The following is an 18051-nucleotide window of genomic DNA, read 5'->3' as shown; positions in this document are numbered from 1 at the left end:
GGGCATCACCTTCTTCCCACACTGCTTTAAGCTCTTCTTTTGACGCCTTCACTCTGACTAAAAAGTATCCAGACCACTCTTCATTTTCTCCCACTCAGGGTGCTTGTGCTAAGAACATTTTCTGTCTCATCTTTCTTTTAAACCAGGTTTCTAGCTCTTGCCTTGTTTCTTCTTGTTTTGCACCCCTCATACTTTGTCCTGTATGCTATGCTCATGTATCTCTCTTCATCATGTAACAGCTGCACAATTATCTTCCGCAGTCCCTTCCCTCTCATGGGGCTCTTACCAAGACTCATTTCCACCTTCAGCACCTGTTGATTGCTAAAAGCCACACATATGATTTCTTTCTTCCTTATCCTTATTTCTTTTGATACAAAAGCAAACTCAGTTACTGAGGTTTTTTTTTCCACTAGAACAGACCGATCTGTAGGCAGATTATGTTTGCCCTTACTTGGTTCAACACTGGTTCAATCTGTTCCCACCTTTGCGTGGTAAGATACTCCTGATGTTAAGCAAAACTATTGTCAATGCCATTTATGCTTGTTTTAAAATGATTGCATCTGTCCCTTTAAGGTTTGTCTATGCTACTACTCAGGGTGGTCCACTCCTCTAGCTCCTTCACTCCCATTCCTGCAACCTTTTCAATCTGCTGGACTGATTTTGCATTTAGGAAAGCTTGCATATTATCACCTCCCCACCACCTTCCAACTTTTAGTCTCTACTCTGGGCTGGAGCTTAGAGGCACTGACAGCAGGAAACTACTCTCCAGCTCTTCCTCTAACTCACCTCCCTCATTATCAGGCTTCTTGTTCCTGGTCTTCAGCCCATGTTTTCTTTCTTTTCCTGGCTCCCTGCACACACTCCTGGGGGAGTCATAGAGGGGGGCACATGCCCCCACACTTGTACACAGGGCAGGGGCAAATACAGACTGCCAGTCACAGGCTCAGGACTCCCTGCCCTGCTGGGAGGTCTCCAAGGCCCAGTGGGTAGAACCCAGCACAGGAGGACAGAGTGGGGTGGGGAGACTCAGTGCTGCTGCTGGCAGCCCTATGCCAGCCACACTGCTGTAGCAAGGTGCCCCCTGCCCACCTGGAAGCAGTAGGGGACACAACTCTGTGCTGCCACTGCTACTGCCAGGGGGCACCCTGCCATGGTGGCATGATCAGTATGGGGCTCCCAGTGGTGGCACTAATCCCCCCTGAGTCTTCTCTTCTGCAGACTAAATAAGCCCACAGTTCCTTAAGAAGCCCCCCTAACCATTTTCACTGCCCTATGCTGGAGTTTCTCCAATTTGTCCACATGCTTTCTATAGTGGAGGCCCCAAAACTGGACACAGTACACCAGATGTGGCCTTACCAGTACAGAATAGAGGGAAATAATCACTTCCCTTGATCTGCTGGCAACACACCTACCAATGCAGCCCAGTATGCCATTAGCCTTCTTGGTAACAAGTGCACTCTTGGCTCATATTCAGCTTATTGTCCACTACAACTCCCAGGCCCTGTTCTGCAGAACTGCTGGAGCACTGGGTCCAGTCAATCAGCCCCCAGCCTGTATTGGTGCATGGGATTGTTTTGTCCTAAGTGCAGGACCTTGCACTTTTCCTTATTGAACCTTATGAGATTTCTTTTGGTCTAATGCTCCAATCTGTCTAGGTCTCTGAATCCTAACCCTACCTTCCACCTCATCTACTACTCCTCCTCAGCTTGGTGTCATCTGCAAACCTGCTAATGTTGCACTCCATCCCATCTTCTAGGTCACTGATGAAGATACTAAAAAAAAACCAGCCCCAGGCCTGACTCCTGGGGCACTCCACTTGATACCAGCTCCCAATTAGACGTTGAACCATTGATTATTATCCTATGAACCCAATGCTCCAGCCAGTTTTCTATTCATCTTGAAGTCCATTCATCCAGCCCATACTTCCTTAGCTTGCCTGCAAGAATGTTGTGGGAAACTGTAACAAAAGCCTTGCTAAAGTCAAGATAATCAACTGGTCTCCCTGCATCCAGAGAACTAGTCATCTCATCACAGAAGACAATCAAGTTGGTCAGGCATGACTTGCCCTTGGTGAATCCATGCCAACTAGTCCTAATCATGTTTTTCTCCTTCAAGTGCTTAGAAATGGTTTCCTTGAGGACCTGTTCCATGATTTTTCCAGTGACTGAGGTGAGGCTGACTGGAATGTAATTCCCTGGATCCTCCTTTTACCTCCTTTCTTAAATATAGGCACTGTATTTGCCCTTTTCCATTCATCCAGGACCTCTCTCAATGGCCATGAGTTTTCAAAGATGATGGCCAGTGGCTCTGTAGTCACATCTGCCAACTTCTTCAATACTCTTGGGTGCATCCCTCATCCAGTCCCATGGACTGTATGTATCCAGCTTTTCTAAGCAGTCCCTAACTTGTTCTTTTGCCACAGTTGGCTGCTAACCTTCTCCCAAAACTGTGCTGCCAGGTGTGATGCCACATTATTTCTGTTGTGCTGCTTTTGAGTTTCCCCAGACCAAGAAAAAAAAAACTGGAAGATCTTTGATTACATGAAGAGATCTCTTCATTCGTAGATTACTCAGAATATCTGAATATGATTTTTATCTCAACTGCCACAATATTCACTTTGTGACTGATAATTAAAGCTAAAAAATTATGTCCAAAGAATTTTTCTAAAAACTGTAAACATCAGAAAGCAGGAGGCTTATAATGAAAAATGTCCTCTTGATTACAACTACGGTGCTGCTACCACCATAGTATAGTGAATATTAACTTTTATTGAATTAGTATAAAATATTGAAGAATGTAGCAGTTTACATCATGTTAATACGTAGCTATTGCTTAATATTTTTATTACTGGTATTGGTTCAGCTCTAAATATTTAAGTACACAAAGAATTTTTTCTCTGTTCCAGCATTTTCAGTTGCATTTTGAAAATGTAATAGCTCATTTAGACTGTTTAACTTTGCAAGTAATCAAGATTCCCGTCTTATTTATTTTAGATTATACATGCTGGCTTTGATCTTCTGAAGAAAGAATTTAACGTGCTGTTAGTATGTAGAACACAGAATCCAAATAATTTGGTACTACTAGCTATCTATTTCTGTAGAGGAAAACGGACTGCATCTTCTCCAAAAGCAAAGGTCAGTTAACACCTCTGAACACACACAATAGTCAGTGTCTGCAATTTTAATTGTCCAAATGGCAATTTATTTAAAATCTTTGCTACATTTAGCTTTATAAAACTGGACAAAAAGCAATTAGTTCAAGAGTTCTCTCAGAATGCTCAAAACCAATTTATAGAAATAATTAAAGGTAATATTAAGAGAGATTTATATTAGAGCAGCAATCAATATTTGACTTCACATTCTGAATCCTTTAGGCTAATATTTAAATTAATTATTCCCAGAGAATCCAAAAATTATTCTCTACATCATACTCCAATTACTATACATCATCTTTCAAGATATTCTCACTCCCATTGTTCACCTAAACATGCATCTACAAATACCACTTCCATGTGCATTCTTCCTAATCAAAACAGTATTTAATAGCCGTGTTTTATATCTGTACAACCACATTCTTCTTTTGCCAGTCCAGAGTCAGAGAGGATATTGGACATGGTGCGTAGATTAAACTGCGGTTTTCCCATATTTATGATTTATATTGGTGACCTATTCACTTCAGCAACCTCAATTTACAAAAAAAAAAATATTTCTGTGTTGGAATAGCCAGATAGTGACAAATGTTCAACAAAAGTGATGTGACAGTTGAGTAGGTTTATATCATCACTATAGCTTGGTCTACTCTATGTAGTTCTGCTGGCAAAATGGCGTCCATATTCTATGCTCCTCTGTAGCAGCAGAATGCCTTTTCTCTGCCAGCTGGAATAAAACCAACTCTGCAAGTGACAGTAGGTTTCTGCTGCTACCCTGCAGCTGACAGAAGGCACGTGGAGATGTGCCCATGGTTTCTGCTGACTGTCACGGCCCCTTCAACAGCTGGTGCCTCCCAGAGTGCATTACATGCCCTGCTGGCACAGCCACTATAGTGAAGTCATGCAGTTCCAGCAAAAGGCATGCAACTCTGTATGCAATGTGGTGGATTCCTTGTGGTGGCTGCTCAGTGAAGGCGGAAGCTTTGAAACACAGACAAGCCCAAGGAAGAGCATTCTCAATCTGTTTCTTTTTTCCCCCAAAGCAGAAATCATGTATTTTTCAAAGTCTTCAGATCTATGAATTCCTGGTACACAAAATTACATCTCTGACAGAACAATGACGTGCACTGCTTTGCTGTATTAAAGACTGTACTCTCTGTTGCCTTAAATACCTGCATTTTTTAAAATCGGATGAAAGATAAGAATAAATTGTTCCAAACAGGAAATCTATTACAGAAAGTTATCAATGAAATAAATGCAAGTTAAAGTTGAAAAGGCTGGTGTATATTGGATGTCAGAAGCTAAGAGTACTAAGCAGGGATTTTTCTGGGTTCCCACAGAAATCATAACATTGTCTCAGCAACAGATCAAAATGTTAAGTTAATAGGAAAAGGTCTTACATAAAGCCAGTGAATAACCTTTTTGAGAAGGCATTTCAACTGTAACCTTGGGAACTATTAAATAATGAACTATTCCTTTAAAATGCACTATACAGCTAAATAGTATAAGGGAAAATGATTAAAATGACTTTATTTCACTTCTAATTTTTGTTTTTAATATGGCTGACAAAGTGACTTACAGCAGAAGCATTCACTTTACATTAAATATGAATTACAGATTAAAATCAATGTCTACCAATATCTTAACACTTTCAAGCTCAACTTTCAGCATAATATGAGCTGCTGTACATGGAAGGGTTATACCTGGGCTTGGCAGCATTCCATTTTTATTTATAATTTGAGTTGATAACATGGATGTTTATTTTCAAGTATTTATTTAGATATTTATCAGTTTAAATTTTCAGAATTCTGTGAAATTAGGAGTATGGGGGCAGACAATTTATTAATGACAGTATACTATTATTATAGTTCAATTTAACCGCCCACTGATAAACATAACTACTGTAGGACTGCCACCAGCTGAGCTGCCATCGGTCATGGCTCTGCTGGCCTGTAGTTCCCTCATTCACTTTGTCACTTCCTCTTCCTTTGTTTCCAGTCCTTTGGGGTTTCAAGGAGCTATAGTCCAAGCTAGTCACAGCCTGGTTCTGTAAGACTGCTCCCTGTGTCGTCACACACTCCATCAGCCATCATTTTTCTTACATCCCCTTTCTATAAATTTTGATTAACGATGGAAATATTTTTTTTCCAATCAGCCTGCTAGTGTGAGGCAAAAATCAATGTGTACCAATAGAAATAAAATCCTGCCAAACCTGATTATACCACTGAAGGAAGATGCCTCCTCTAGCAGGAAGGAGAGGAAAATAGCAAGCAGAGTCATATCTGAGAAACAGAGCATATCCTTTTCCCCTGTAACTATACCACTGTGCAGCAGAGGGCAGAGCATGGCCATACCCGGGTACCTTTGGAAAGCTGATAGAACTGTAAACACCAGCTACTCCCTTCTTCTTACACTCCATTAGCCCAACAGAGAAATTATGTCCACCCACTCACTGAAAGTCTTTAAGGGTTGTCATAATCTAGCCTAAAGTTTTAAAAGAGTATAGTATAGGCACTATCATTGAATTAATTCCATTCTACACAATTATAGAATAAAACCCCTACTGTTTCTAATCAGCTGACCCTATTTTTTCCCCAATCAAAAACAAACTTTTACAACTTTTGAAGTAGACTCACACTCAAATTGCACACAAATGCACGTATTTGTAATAAGACTGAAAATCAACAAGTCAGCATGACTCAACAGTAACTTCTTTTGGTTTATGAAACTATATAAAAATGTATTTGTGTTTATTACACAGAGTTGTACTTTTTTCTGAAAGAATTCTGAAAATGCTCAGACTACCAATATAATATACTGACAAAATATAAAATAAAATGTAGTAATCAAAAACAGTAATACTATTATATGAAGGTTTCATATAAAATGAAACATGACTGATTATATATTAAACAACAAAAATAAATCTGTTTCTTTTAAAATTAAATTATTCATGGCATTTAAGGCTTTAAAATCTAAATATCTCTCTTGATCCTACACTAATAAAAGGTTTAAAGTTTAAAAAAAGCTGTAAAATTTCTCTCAATTATATTTTAGGACTAATGCACCAAAAGAGATTCACATTCATGTACAAAATTGGAATGTCTTAAATGGTTTCATTTGGCTTGCATGTTCTATGTTCTTACAAAGTTAAACAAGCCTCAGTGTAATTTAATTAAATAATTTATCATTATAAGTATTTTTACCTTTCTTGCAGTTGGTTTCTCCACCATCGTACTGTCACTGTCAGAATTTTCAATTTGAACTGCTTTTGTGGACCCAAATTTTGGCATTTTATATCTGTTCAGCTAGCTGTATCTTGCATCAGTGTACTCATTGTGTGTCTGCAAAAAGGGAAACATACAGATAAGCAAGGTTCATAATGTCGTGCTAAAGGCAGTGTTTTTTTTGTAGGCTGCACTACTATTCAGCTGAATCACAGCAGGAAGAAAAGAAGGCTTTGCCCACACCTGACCTCCAATACCATACCAAAGCACAGCTCTATATCTGGCTTGAAGAACAGGAAGTCTAATACAGAAATATAGCTATTACAGTAGACAATGTGAAAAGAGAAATATTAATTCAACTGCTCAGAGACAGCTCCTCCCTCTAACTCATACCTTTCACTGATGGCTGTAAATATCTTTGGGCATTCAACAGTCTTTATTATAAACCAAAGACCAGAGGCAAATCTAGGGCAGGTAAAGGTAGTGCACTCACACCACCCTCTGGCTGTATGGCACATGGGGTGCCAGAGCTCTGCAGGCTGAGTTCACAAGCTAAGAAAAATTTAGCTCTCTGATGGAGCTCAGTATGCTCAGTGAGCTCTCTGAGCTCACAGGCGGATCAATCAGCAGGCACAGCGAGTGCCCTCCAGTGGCCCCATCACATGTGCCTAGTCAAGCGTGCCCTGCCTATGCAGGTCCCAGGCCCATCTCCACTCTATCTGGTACTTCTGGCAATGGGTGTAAAGTAGACAGGCCGGGGTGCCCAGGCAGCAAGGCTGGGTCCAGCAGCAGTGGTGACACAGCAGTGGCAGCAACAGAAGGAGCCACTGCCACCAGGGCTGCTGGGAAGCGGAGTCTGGCTGCCATGCTGCCCCAGCCCTGCTGTGCACCCAAGGGCAGCAGGACCGGCTGCACATGCCACAGCCCAGGCTGCCACCCCAGAACTCGGCCAGGTGGGGCCAAGAAACCCCACACTGCTTGCCCCATTACTGCCTGCCTTATCACCTCTCCCCCCTCACCTTTTGCAGGAGTAAGAGGGACAGATATAAGATGATCCTCCAATAATTAGATTCTGTACATGGAAAGTGTATCATTTTTTAAATGTATCATTTAATTTTCTATGTATGGAATCTAATTATTGGAGGGTCACCTTAAATTCAGGGTCATCTTGTATTTGAGTAAATGCAATAATAGGTTAGACAAGTAGCAATATGGGAAGGTTAGGTCCCCTGTGGCAGGGGACTGGACTAGATGACCTCTAGAAGTCTATTTTCTATGATTGCATAATTTTTCCCTCTGAGTCTTTTTCAAGGCTTATAATGAACAGTCTAGAAGATCTATTACAAGTTGAGTTACTTCACTGTTCTACCATGAGGTCTGTGGATCAGATATGCATTAAAACCTTTAAATCCATCATTCCTTGGGCCATATCAGCAGGGGCTGCCACAAGGCCATGTGCTGCATCCCCCACTTTGCACTGCAGTGGCTGCTTATACACATGGTACAGCACAGGCAGGCAGCACAGCCCACTATACTGTACACACAGACACCCTCCCACCCTCAGCTGCCTCACTGTACAGTGCGACAGGCTCCCACAGCACCATTTGTTGCTTCTGGGGTGGGAGCAGGAAGCAAAAGGTTAGAGAGGGGAAAACTTTGTGATCCAGGCTGTGGCAGCAGCCTGAGCAACAGGGGGAGTAGCAAGCAGGTAGAAGCTGGGGGACTGCATGTTAATTAAAGCGCCCCCTTTCCCGCTCCAGAAGCACATGTATAAAATGCCCTAAGTATTTCAAAATGGTTGCTGAAAGAGAAGGATGTGTGAAAGTGGTATCAAAGGCTTCTTTTATTTTTTAACTGGCAGGGTGCAGTGCAAGGAATTAAGAGTGGCTCCGAGAGCAAAGCGCCCACAGCATCTCAGGTATCCCCACATTTAAAAATGGTGACGGGGACACTTTATTTAAAGCTCACTGAATGAGCTTTATCTAAAGTGCTTCCTCTGGCATTTTTAAGTGCAGGGACCCCGATACATGAGATGCTGGAGGCTGCTGGAGCATGGTAATTTCCACACTCCAGACTCAATAAACTGAGTCTGCTCAGACACGCTGTAATTACAGCACGTGGGAGCAGCCTCGCTGCTCATGTATAGGTGCCCTTAATGTTGTCAACTTTATCTCTAGTCTTTAGCTCACATGCACTGCACTTCCTTTTAGTTATGTGATCACACAGTAGGTTTAAAATCCTATTTCACAATTTTTCCTCTATAAGAGGGTTGTGCAACTTGTGGCATGTGAGAGGTTAACCTCGCAGCCTCCTGAATTTCTCGTTCAGGTGGCACTCCATCACTTGCATGCTGCTACAGGTGAGTTCTCCAGGCTCCAGTTTCTACCTTCTGTTGCATCCTAGGGAGCAGGATGGCAGAACTCACAGGGCCCAGGACCCCAGTGCATCACTGTAGTGGTGGGGTGTGCCCCTGCCACTTAGTATGGTGCAGCAGGAAGCCTGCAGGCCCCAGTCACTCAGAAGTTGGACAGCCCTGTTATATAATTGTATGCAGAGGGTATAGCAGAGCATATCCCTTCTAAAGTGGGGCACTGCTGCCCAGGTCATAATGCGTGAGCAACAGAGCAGCTCCATAATGCTGTCATCACACTCCAGATCCTTGTCTCATTTGTGTGTAGTTTCATATATCAAGTTCAGTTATTGGTTTTGTCTAGTATACACTGCATAACATTACAAAGTATAGTTACAAAAAATATGGAACCTAACACTAATCTGACACTCCACCAATAACTACCTTCATACCAACCCCTTCCCTCCCCCCCACCACACACACACACGCTCTCTCTCTCTCTCCATTTCATTATCAAAATAGTTCTTGTAACATTTATACTTCAAAAAAATGTTATTTGGTGTGCTACCAAAAATGTCAATATGGTTTAAGCCAGCGGTTCTCAAACTTTTTTTTGTACCAGGACCCATTTGTAAACATCAGAGGTCAGTCCTAACCTCAGTGCCCCTCACTCAACTTGATAACGAAAGTACGTATCTATACTTCATTCCTTCCGATGCCAGAGGCACCCATTTGTGAGTGTCCCTCACAAACCCACTCATGCCTGCATATATTAAACCTAGAAATGTGGCATTGAGGAATAAGGACACCTTTGGATCAGACTCAAGACTTGTCTCAGGAATTCTTGAGGGAAGCTATAAGGATACTTCCTTTTTTGATTTTCAGATTTATTCTCTTTTACCTTCTTATTCCAAGGATTTCCATTCCTGTATTCCATCCAACAGAAAGCTACATGCTACTTGGGTGTCCTGAAATAGCTGTATACTGTTAGATTATCTGGGGACCTTGCAAGTCTGAGCTGCTGGGGGAACAGCACTGGGAAGCTAGTGATTTTCCAATTATCCCATCTGTAGGTTTAAAAACATTTGCATTTAGAAGGCACTAAGCCTAATGCAAGCTTCTCCATCATCATTTTCTTCTATGCTTTAAGTGTCTTATTCCACCAGAAAACTCCTGCCCCTTTTGCAGGATATTCACTCCAGTTTGGAAGATACTGTCCTAGATTCATGATTATCAGCCACTGAATAACGAACTCTGATGCCCTTCTACTCAATCCAGAACTAGCTAAGGATTTCAGAAAGGGTAAGGGATTTTTAAAAGTTAAATAACTATAACTAAAACATACTAATTAATCCAAGCTGAAGACCATACTTCTTTTGCATCATTAAAAAAAAAAAAAAAAAAAAAAATCTTCACATAGTCACTGCTTACTCCACAAAGTTCTCCAATATGAAAAGTGCATTAACATTAACTGACCAGAAGTTTAATTCCTTTGGATGGCAGCAGGTTGCACTTCTTCTTGAGGCCGCAGCATTTACAACAACAGTTCATCTATTGTTGCAAAAATAAGACTCCCACAAAAAAATCAGTTAATCAGAAAAAAACCCTGAACACGACAATGTCTTAGTCAGAAAAGCCATACTGCATTAGACCAATGGTCCATCTATGCCAGGGGTGAGCAACGTTTTGCAGCAGGGGGGACTAAGCTTTAACAGAGCTTAGCTATGAGTACAGGCCATCCCCAACCTTACCCATGCTGAAGCCAGAGCCACTGCTCCCCCTGCTGTGCCACAATCACTGCTTCTCCCATCTCTGGCCACTGCATGGAATTTCCTATTATGGAAATGCCAAAGTTCAAATGGCTGAATAAAGTGACTCCATGGGCTGAATCTGGCCTGTGGGCCATAAGCTGCCAACCCCTAATTTGGCCACTACCCTGCTGACAGTAGCAAGCGGTAGATACTTTAGAGTGAGAGTATATGAATATGGCATTATCTAGAGCAGGGGTACTCAACCCCCCACCCTTCCCACCTACAAAGCCATGTAATTTGGCCCACAAGGCTCCACACGGGTCCAAAAACTTCCAGACCCTTGGGGAGCCCCACAAGCTGGATAGAATGGCCAAGCACACCAAATCAGAAATGCAGGGCTGGGGTGGCAGCACAGAGCCAATCCAGGTGCATAAGGGCCAGCTGAGGCAGTGTAGGGCCCAATCCTGGCACTTGGGCCCAAACCAGGTGCACAGGGGTGAGGCAGTGCAGGCTTGAGGTGGGTACGTAGGGTCAGGCTGAAGTAGCACGGAGCCCGATCCTGGCACGTGCGATACAGGCAACATGGGGCCTGATCCAGCCCGCAAACCACCCCTGTGCTACTCCTTCAGCCTATGAGGCCAAACAGTTAGACACCACTAATCTAGAGTGATCCCTGTCATACCCCACTCCCTGGCATCAACCGTCATTGGTTTAGGGATGTCAGAGGATATATCCCCAATGTATCCTCATGAACTATTTTTATCCTAGAATATTAACACGCCATATCCAAATGTAAAGGCACTGGTAGTGATAAGACAACTCATCAATTTTAGCAACCTATATCATATTTCAAAGCTACATGCTGATTAAAGCTATTCAAGACTACTTGTAAGCCTTTGCTACTTTCTCAGGATGATAAAGTATTGGAAGCCAGTAAGAAAGATACCCTGTATCTCTTTTTTCTTTCACTAAAGTTAGCATAAGTTTTCAAGATATTAAATATTTTATCCAGCAGTAGAAAATAAATTTAAGAGCTACACATCTTAATTAGTGGGTTTCTTTTTTTCTATTTCACTATAATATCTGAAAAATATATTACAATGCAAGAAAAAAAAAATCAATTTACTTTTGACTGGAGATTTCAAATATTTAATGATTTTGGATGCCTGACACTTTATATTTTCAGGAATTGTTAATCACCTGTTTCTCAGTCCTTTTTAAGTTATCTCAAGCTGGCCAGCCCAAATCTGGGGCACTCAAAATCACTTGTCACTTCTGACAATTTAGACTTCTATTTTAATGCAATGTTTGAAGGGAGAGGGAGAAACTGTCAATTTTTTAAAAAGGAAGACAGAGGAGATACTTAGAGTGGAATCACAAAGGTGAATTTAATCTTACTTTGACTATCCACTTAGATCTAAATTAGTTCAGTAATGTTTATAGAGCACCAGAAACAGATCTACAAAATAAAAAGAAAAAACCTATTAAATTTCAAGAAAAATGCGATAGAGGTGAATCACCACAAAATTTCAACTGAAAATAATGTTATGCATTTTGGTGTAAAATAAGAGTGTTCCAAAATATATTAATACACAGCTAACAAGCAATTAAACATGTGCATCTTGCTTGATGAAAGTACTACATTCAAATCTGTGCTATACCAATCTTTAAAATAAAGTGATGAACTAAGCTCCAAGATGCGGAATCAAAAAGTCTCAGAAGTCAGAAAAAATTAAATACTGTGTTTATGAAACTCTAAGTTGAGGTGTCCACCCCTATTTAACATGGAGAAGAAAGCCACTCATCTTTGAAATCGGGGGGAGTGCAGGCAGCTGCCGTAGCTCAGGCTCCAGCCCTTACCTGGGGTTGTAGCTGCAGCCTGCTTCCCCCCACCCAACAGTACAGCCTCTGCTCACCTGCCTGCCTCCTCCCCCCAACACCTCTTACCCTTGATCTGCCCTGGAAGGCTTCATTCATGCTGCAACCATGGCTGGTACCGTGTGCTGGGGCTAGTACAGGGACAGAGCCCACTATGTAGAGCAAGGGTAAGGGGTGATGAGAGGGAGGAGCAGAGAGGCTGGGGAGAGAGAGCAAGATGAAGAGGGGCCCCAGGTCTGCGGGGAGGGGTTCAAGCAGGGAGCAAAGGTGGCAGGGAGGTTAAGCATAAGCTGGGGGCAAGCTGCTTGACTTTCCCCCCCCCCACACACACACACCACCTACCCCTCTCAACTGCCTACCCTCCCTGTAATTTGATTCTATACATGGAAAATTCTTTTAAAATTATAAATTTTCCATGTATAAAATCTAATTATGGGGGGGCACACCTTAAATCCAGGGTTATCTTAGATTTGAGTAAATAAACTAGTAAAAAAAAAATGGAAAATACATCTGCAGTTAAATCAAATTCTGCACCAACTCAGTACATTGTCAGTGAGTAATACTTTTAGGCCAAGTACAGACAGTCAAAAACCCCAAGACTGAATTGATTCAGTCTTTGCAGGTTAGTCTAAGCTGCAGAGATTAAACTGAGAAACACCTAGACACATGTACTTTTTGATTCAAGAAATGCATCCACTGCTGGCTCAGGCCAGAAGCCAGGGGTTCTAGAGCACACCTGTCTGGCATGCAGCCAGCATGGGATGTGTGTGTACTTCCTCTTCCAGAATCACAGCAGCAGGACTCTCCAGGGTTTGCTCATCACTTGCTCTTCCTGCTTCCAGGTACCTCTGGAATTTGTAGTATACAGTTGCAGCTAGCACTACGTTTCAGTAAGTTTAGCAGCAGGGCACTTCTGTACTCACCAGAAGGTAGGTTTAACCCACCTCCCTGGCCCTAGTCCCTGCCTCCTCCCTCCCCTCAACCCATCTCTGCTGAAGCAGACAGCAGAGCCCAGGGCTGGAAAGCATGCTGGGAAGTAGGGAACTGTGATTTTAAACTTGAAGCAGGAAAGGGTCTGGGACAGACGTTTCATGAACTGGTTTGACCTAAATCAGTTAAGTCTGATACTACATTCAACCAGGTTAATCTCAAACCAATTTCAGCCATTTTGAAATTGGTTTATGTATACTAAGCTTCTATTCTGTTACAGGTTTAAACCAGTTTATGTGCAACTTCTGTCCCTAACCTTATTTATAAGACTACAACCCTTCCCCCAAGGTTAGAATTCAGCTCATTCTTACTTTTGGTGGTATGCATGGGAAGAATATCAAAATTCAAAACTACAATATCCTGAACATGAATGCAAGTTCAGAGGGCATAAATATCCACAGAGACCTTTCTTTTCTCTGTAAAATGCAGATTAAGTTCCTTGCCCTGTCCTCAAATCTCCTGGGTATAGGAAACTATCCTCCCACAGATGCTTTATTCCTTATCTCTGGTGAGGAGATTTGCTAGATTCTCCCAGTGGGGAGGATAAATTGAACTGCAATCTTCTGCTATATATTTCTCAAGGAGGAATGCGTCACAATGCACTTTGCTTCTGAAGTACAAAAGGTCCCGAGGTCTCAAAGTAAGGTATACTTTACTAGATTCCCTACTGAACTATACACCTGCTTCAAATTCTGACTTTCTTTCAAATGTCCTACATCACGCAGTTCCTACTGAAGATATCCAACTTAAATTCTTTTAAAAAATTATATCTTAAATTATTTTAGGCACTTCGAAGCTCAGTCACTTTTTGAAGTTGGACAGATACAAATAAAATTTACAAAAAAGGTTGTTTTTTTTCCCCCTTTACCCTTTTCATTTTATTAGTGACATATTCTTAATTCATTTATAACTCCCTGTCGCAGAGCACCAAGGTGCCCTGCTCCTAAAGAGGAGAAACTGCTAGAGGGAAAGCCCTAGCAGGGAATAAGGAGCCCACCTGCGGGTTGCCAGGGCAACTGGAGGCAGCAACCGACCCACACCTGCCAGCGGTCAGCTGGCTGGAAGGGACAAGGCCTGGCTCTTATAAAGCCCAGAAGTTGAGGCCAGGGCAGTCCCCTGCCAGCAGCCAGAGAGAGAGGAGCTCCTGGGGCAATGATGTGAGGAGAAGCCTGAACACAGGTACAGCTCAAGCCGGGGTAAAGGATGGCAGCTCTAGGATGTCTGAGCCATGTGATTTAGCCGGGCGGCTTTAAGTTACTTTGTAGCCTAGGGGCCTGTGTTTTGCTTTGTTGTTGTTTATTACTGGTGCTTTGGGTGAGGCTATTAGGAGTTGGAGGAGGCCTCGTAGGGGGCCCACAGTAGTGTGGGGACCCCAGCCCCAGTGTGGGCACAGCAAGCCGCGGGGGGGGGCACTATTGAGAAGCCCCAGTGCGGGTGTGGTGAGCCCTGGGGGGGGGGGGGGGCACTACTGAGAAGCCCCAGTGCGGGCACAGCGAGACCCAGAGGGGGGGCAGCAGCACAGAGAAGGCCCCCAGAGAGGGTGAGTGTATATGTGACAGACCAACATCTACTCTAACTGTGAGGCTTGGGGTGTGGTATAAGGGGTGGCTGGAGCCACACATAGCCCCTAAGGCTAGGGTGCCCCTGAAGCACCCAGAGTGGGGACCCGTAAGGGGCCCAGGAAACTACAGGGTCTGAACCAATACTAAGAAGTGACCAAGAGGGCATAAGGCAGCCTCCCCAAACTTACCTAAACATCAAAGACGTGGCAGGCGAGAATCGGAGGGTGCCCTTGGGCCAACTTGGCACAGAGGAAGGGGCCTTAAAGGAGATCACGGCCCTCCTGTAGGACCCCACCATGACACTCCCCCTGATATAATCATCAGTTTCTCTAATGGAATTATATGATGTGCTTGCCTGTGATAGAAAGCAACTGGATTGAATGTTCCAAGAAGTCCCTTCCAGTTTATACCTCTATCATTGCTGTGCAAATATACATTTTGGAATTAAATTCTAGGTATCTGAGACTTCCATACTTTCCTATTTCAAAGAACATCCAAGAACTCCCTTCTAAAGCATTCTGTAATTAATGCCTTGCAGTATCTATCCAGCCCACTGGTTTGGTTCATGCATTTGTCACACGGAATTAAAAAAGTAGTAAGTGTTACGTGTGTGCACAGTGAACATAACATAACAGGGCTTCAGTTTGGCTGAGAGTTCCAGAAGTTACAGCCACAAAGGTGACCACATGTAGCATGGATATGTTCAAACCTTAAAAATAAAAATTCTGAATCACATAGGCAAGCAAGTGCACAATCATGTCATTGTAACCTGGGCCTCTCTTTGTCTGTCCCCTTCCTGCTGTAGGCTCATTGGGTGCATACACACATAAGTCAACTTAAAATAAGGAGACTTTACCAAGTCAACTCAAGCCGTGTCAGAGCATACACAGATGCAGCTCTTTGACATGGTGGCAGCCATCTTGTGAGCTAAGTCAACTTAACTAATGCATCTTAAGGTAATATACCTTAGAGATGTGCCACATTTTAGTTGAACCCGCTCCACATACAGGTGTACACTCTGACAGTTAAGTCAACTTAAAAAAGTTAAGCTGTCTTAACTGTCAGAAAGTTAGTATATGTACACACCCATTGCAAGAGGGCCTGTGGGCTCTGTCACTTTAAAAAACAAGATCCCAGGCAGGGCCCTGCTCCAGAGGAAGGGCACAGCTGCAGCTGCGTTGCTATAGAGACTGGCTGATGAAATTAATTAGGAGTCACCTGACCAGAAGGCGGCAGGTCCCTGGGAAGAATATATGGAAGCCCCAGATGCTGTCTAGGCACTCTGGTCATGGGAACAGAGCAAGAAGGAGCTCTTCAAAGGCACTTGTGAGGTATAGGCAGACTATGAGTATGCCAGGCCCTGAGTCAGTTAGAAAGGTGAAGGATAGGAATGGATCTAGACCCAGGACTGGGATAGTAGTTTTGTTAGAGCCAGAAGGGCTTGTGTTTGGGTTTTGATTCAGTTTTACCCCAGAGGTTTGGCAGGGACTATACAGTGGTTTAGAAGGTCCCGCAGTGCCTGCAGGGAGGGTACAGCAACCACAGAAAGTCTGAGAAGGGCAGTCACAGAGCCTGAGAAGGACAGGACTCAGATTCTGGGCAGGGCAAAGACAGGGCTTAGAACCGAAAGAGAGAGAGAGAGCCTAGGGAGGATCAACAGCCTGAGAGGGCAAACCAAGAAGCTTGAAACCCTGAAGCTTAGTCCAGAAAGCTGTGGACTAGAGCTAAAGGGTGCAAGTAGAGCAAAAAGGTGGAGGCTGGAAAGGCCAAAGCCCAATTCAGGAAATGCAGCCAACATTTCCCGAATAACCACATAGAAGAATTCCTGCAGCTAGCCAGCATTTGGCCTGCACTTCCTGAATCAAAGCTTTGGCTTCAAAAGGCCAAACAACAACAAGCTCATCCTAGGTTCCTCAAGCAGCCGCTCTCCTTTCCAAATTATAATATCAAAGGCATGGTAGGACAGTAAAGAGGTGAGTGAGGGGCCCTAGAGTGGGAGCCAGGGCAGGAATTATGTGGCCACCAGGGGGCATCACAACCACCCCTGGACCAAAACCTGTCTCTCTCTCACACACAATTTATTGACTGTTATAATGTTCCTTCAGATCAGGGGGTGATCAAAATATGGCCCATAAGCCACAGGCGCCACTGCCATTAAGACTAACAATACTCACCATGCCACCAACATTTCTAGACCCACGGGGAACTCTGCTGGCCAGATCTAGAGCACAGAGATGGGTCATCTGGGCCATGCAGCTACCCAATTAATGTTTCCAGTGCCAAATCTCAATCAACCCTGTGGGCCAGATCAAATGGCTCTACATTTTGGATCCATCTTGTAGACCAGCATTATGCTCAAAATTCAGCTTAGGGGGCTAGATTAGATGGACATCACTGCTTTATTCCAAGCATGCTCAACCTCTGGCCCATGGGCCAGATCCAGCCCACAGTGCTGTATCATCTGGCCTGCAAGGCTCCCCATGGTTCTGGACAGTGGTAGCACAGCTTTTCTACCAAATAAAGACCCATTGGGAGTCCTGGGCCATGTGCATTGGATCTGGTTCTTGATTCCAGTGTGCAAAGCCAGGCATATTCAGTGTGCGCTGCCATGACATAAATGGGGCAGAAGGGGGCAGTGCCAGCTCCCCAGGACCCAATCACTGTGAACAGGACAGGGAGGGAGCAGTGCCAGGCCCCAGGGTCCAATCTGGCCTATATATACCCTGATCTGCCCCACAGGTCACCATGCCACTTTGAGTGGGCCAGATAAGGTTGAGCACCACTGCTTTAGATGATAAAGGTATCAGGGAAAGGATGGCTCTGTGTGTTTCTTAAGAAGTGCTATTAAAATATTATTACTATTAATAATAATAATAATAATAATAATAAAACAACCCTTGACAAACTACATCATAGGTGAGGCTCATAGAACTGCGTCTTAATATAGCCCAATATTTCTTATTTCCCTTTTCAGCTACATAAAAACGACCATATTTACTTCAATACAATACAATGTTTGTTTTCTCCCCAAACAGCATGGGGGGAAAAGCCCCCCCTTCTTATATTCACATACAACAAAACCACATAAAATACATCATCTATTATTAAACTGTTGTCAAAAGCAGCATGTGCTTAGTCAGGGAAA

The 18051-nt window shown here is 43.3% G+C and overlaps 1 protein-coding gene across 4 annotated transcripts in view; it reads right to left on the bottom strand.

The window, feature by feature from the left end:
* The window catches only part of ANKRD12 (ankyrin repeat domain 12), a 151157-nt gene that overhangs the window by 88776 nt on the left and 44330 nt on the right, over positions 1-18051 (bottom strand). For all 4 annotated transcript variants that reach the window (XM_019490468.2, XM_006262850.4, XM_059724245.1 and 1 more), the window contains one exon: positions 6355-6492. In XM_019490468.2, coding sequence (XP_019346013.1) covers positions 6355-6441 — 87 coding nt within the window. In that variant the 5' untranslated portion in view covers positions 6442-6492. The remainder of the gene's footprint in view (positions 1-6354; positions 6493-18051) is intronic.

This window comes from Alligator mississippiensis, chromosome 3 (assembly GCF_030867095.1).
Source record: "Alligator mississippiensis isolate rAllMis1 chromosome 3, rAllMis1, whole genome shotgun sequence".
Taxonomy (NCBI): Eukaryota; Metazoa; Chordata; order Crocodylia; family Alligatoridae; genus Alligator; species Alligator mississippiensis.
Note: the sequence above shows the minus strand (reverse complement) of the source record. Positions and strands in the feature narration are given on the sequence as shown.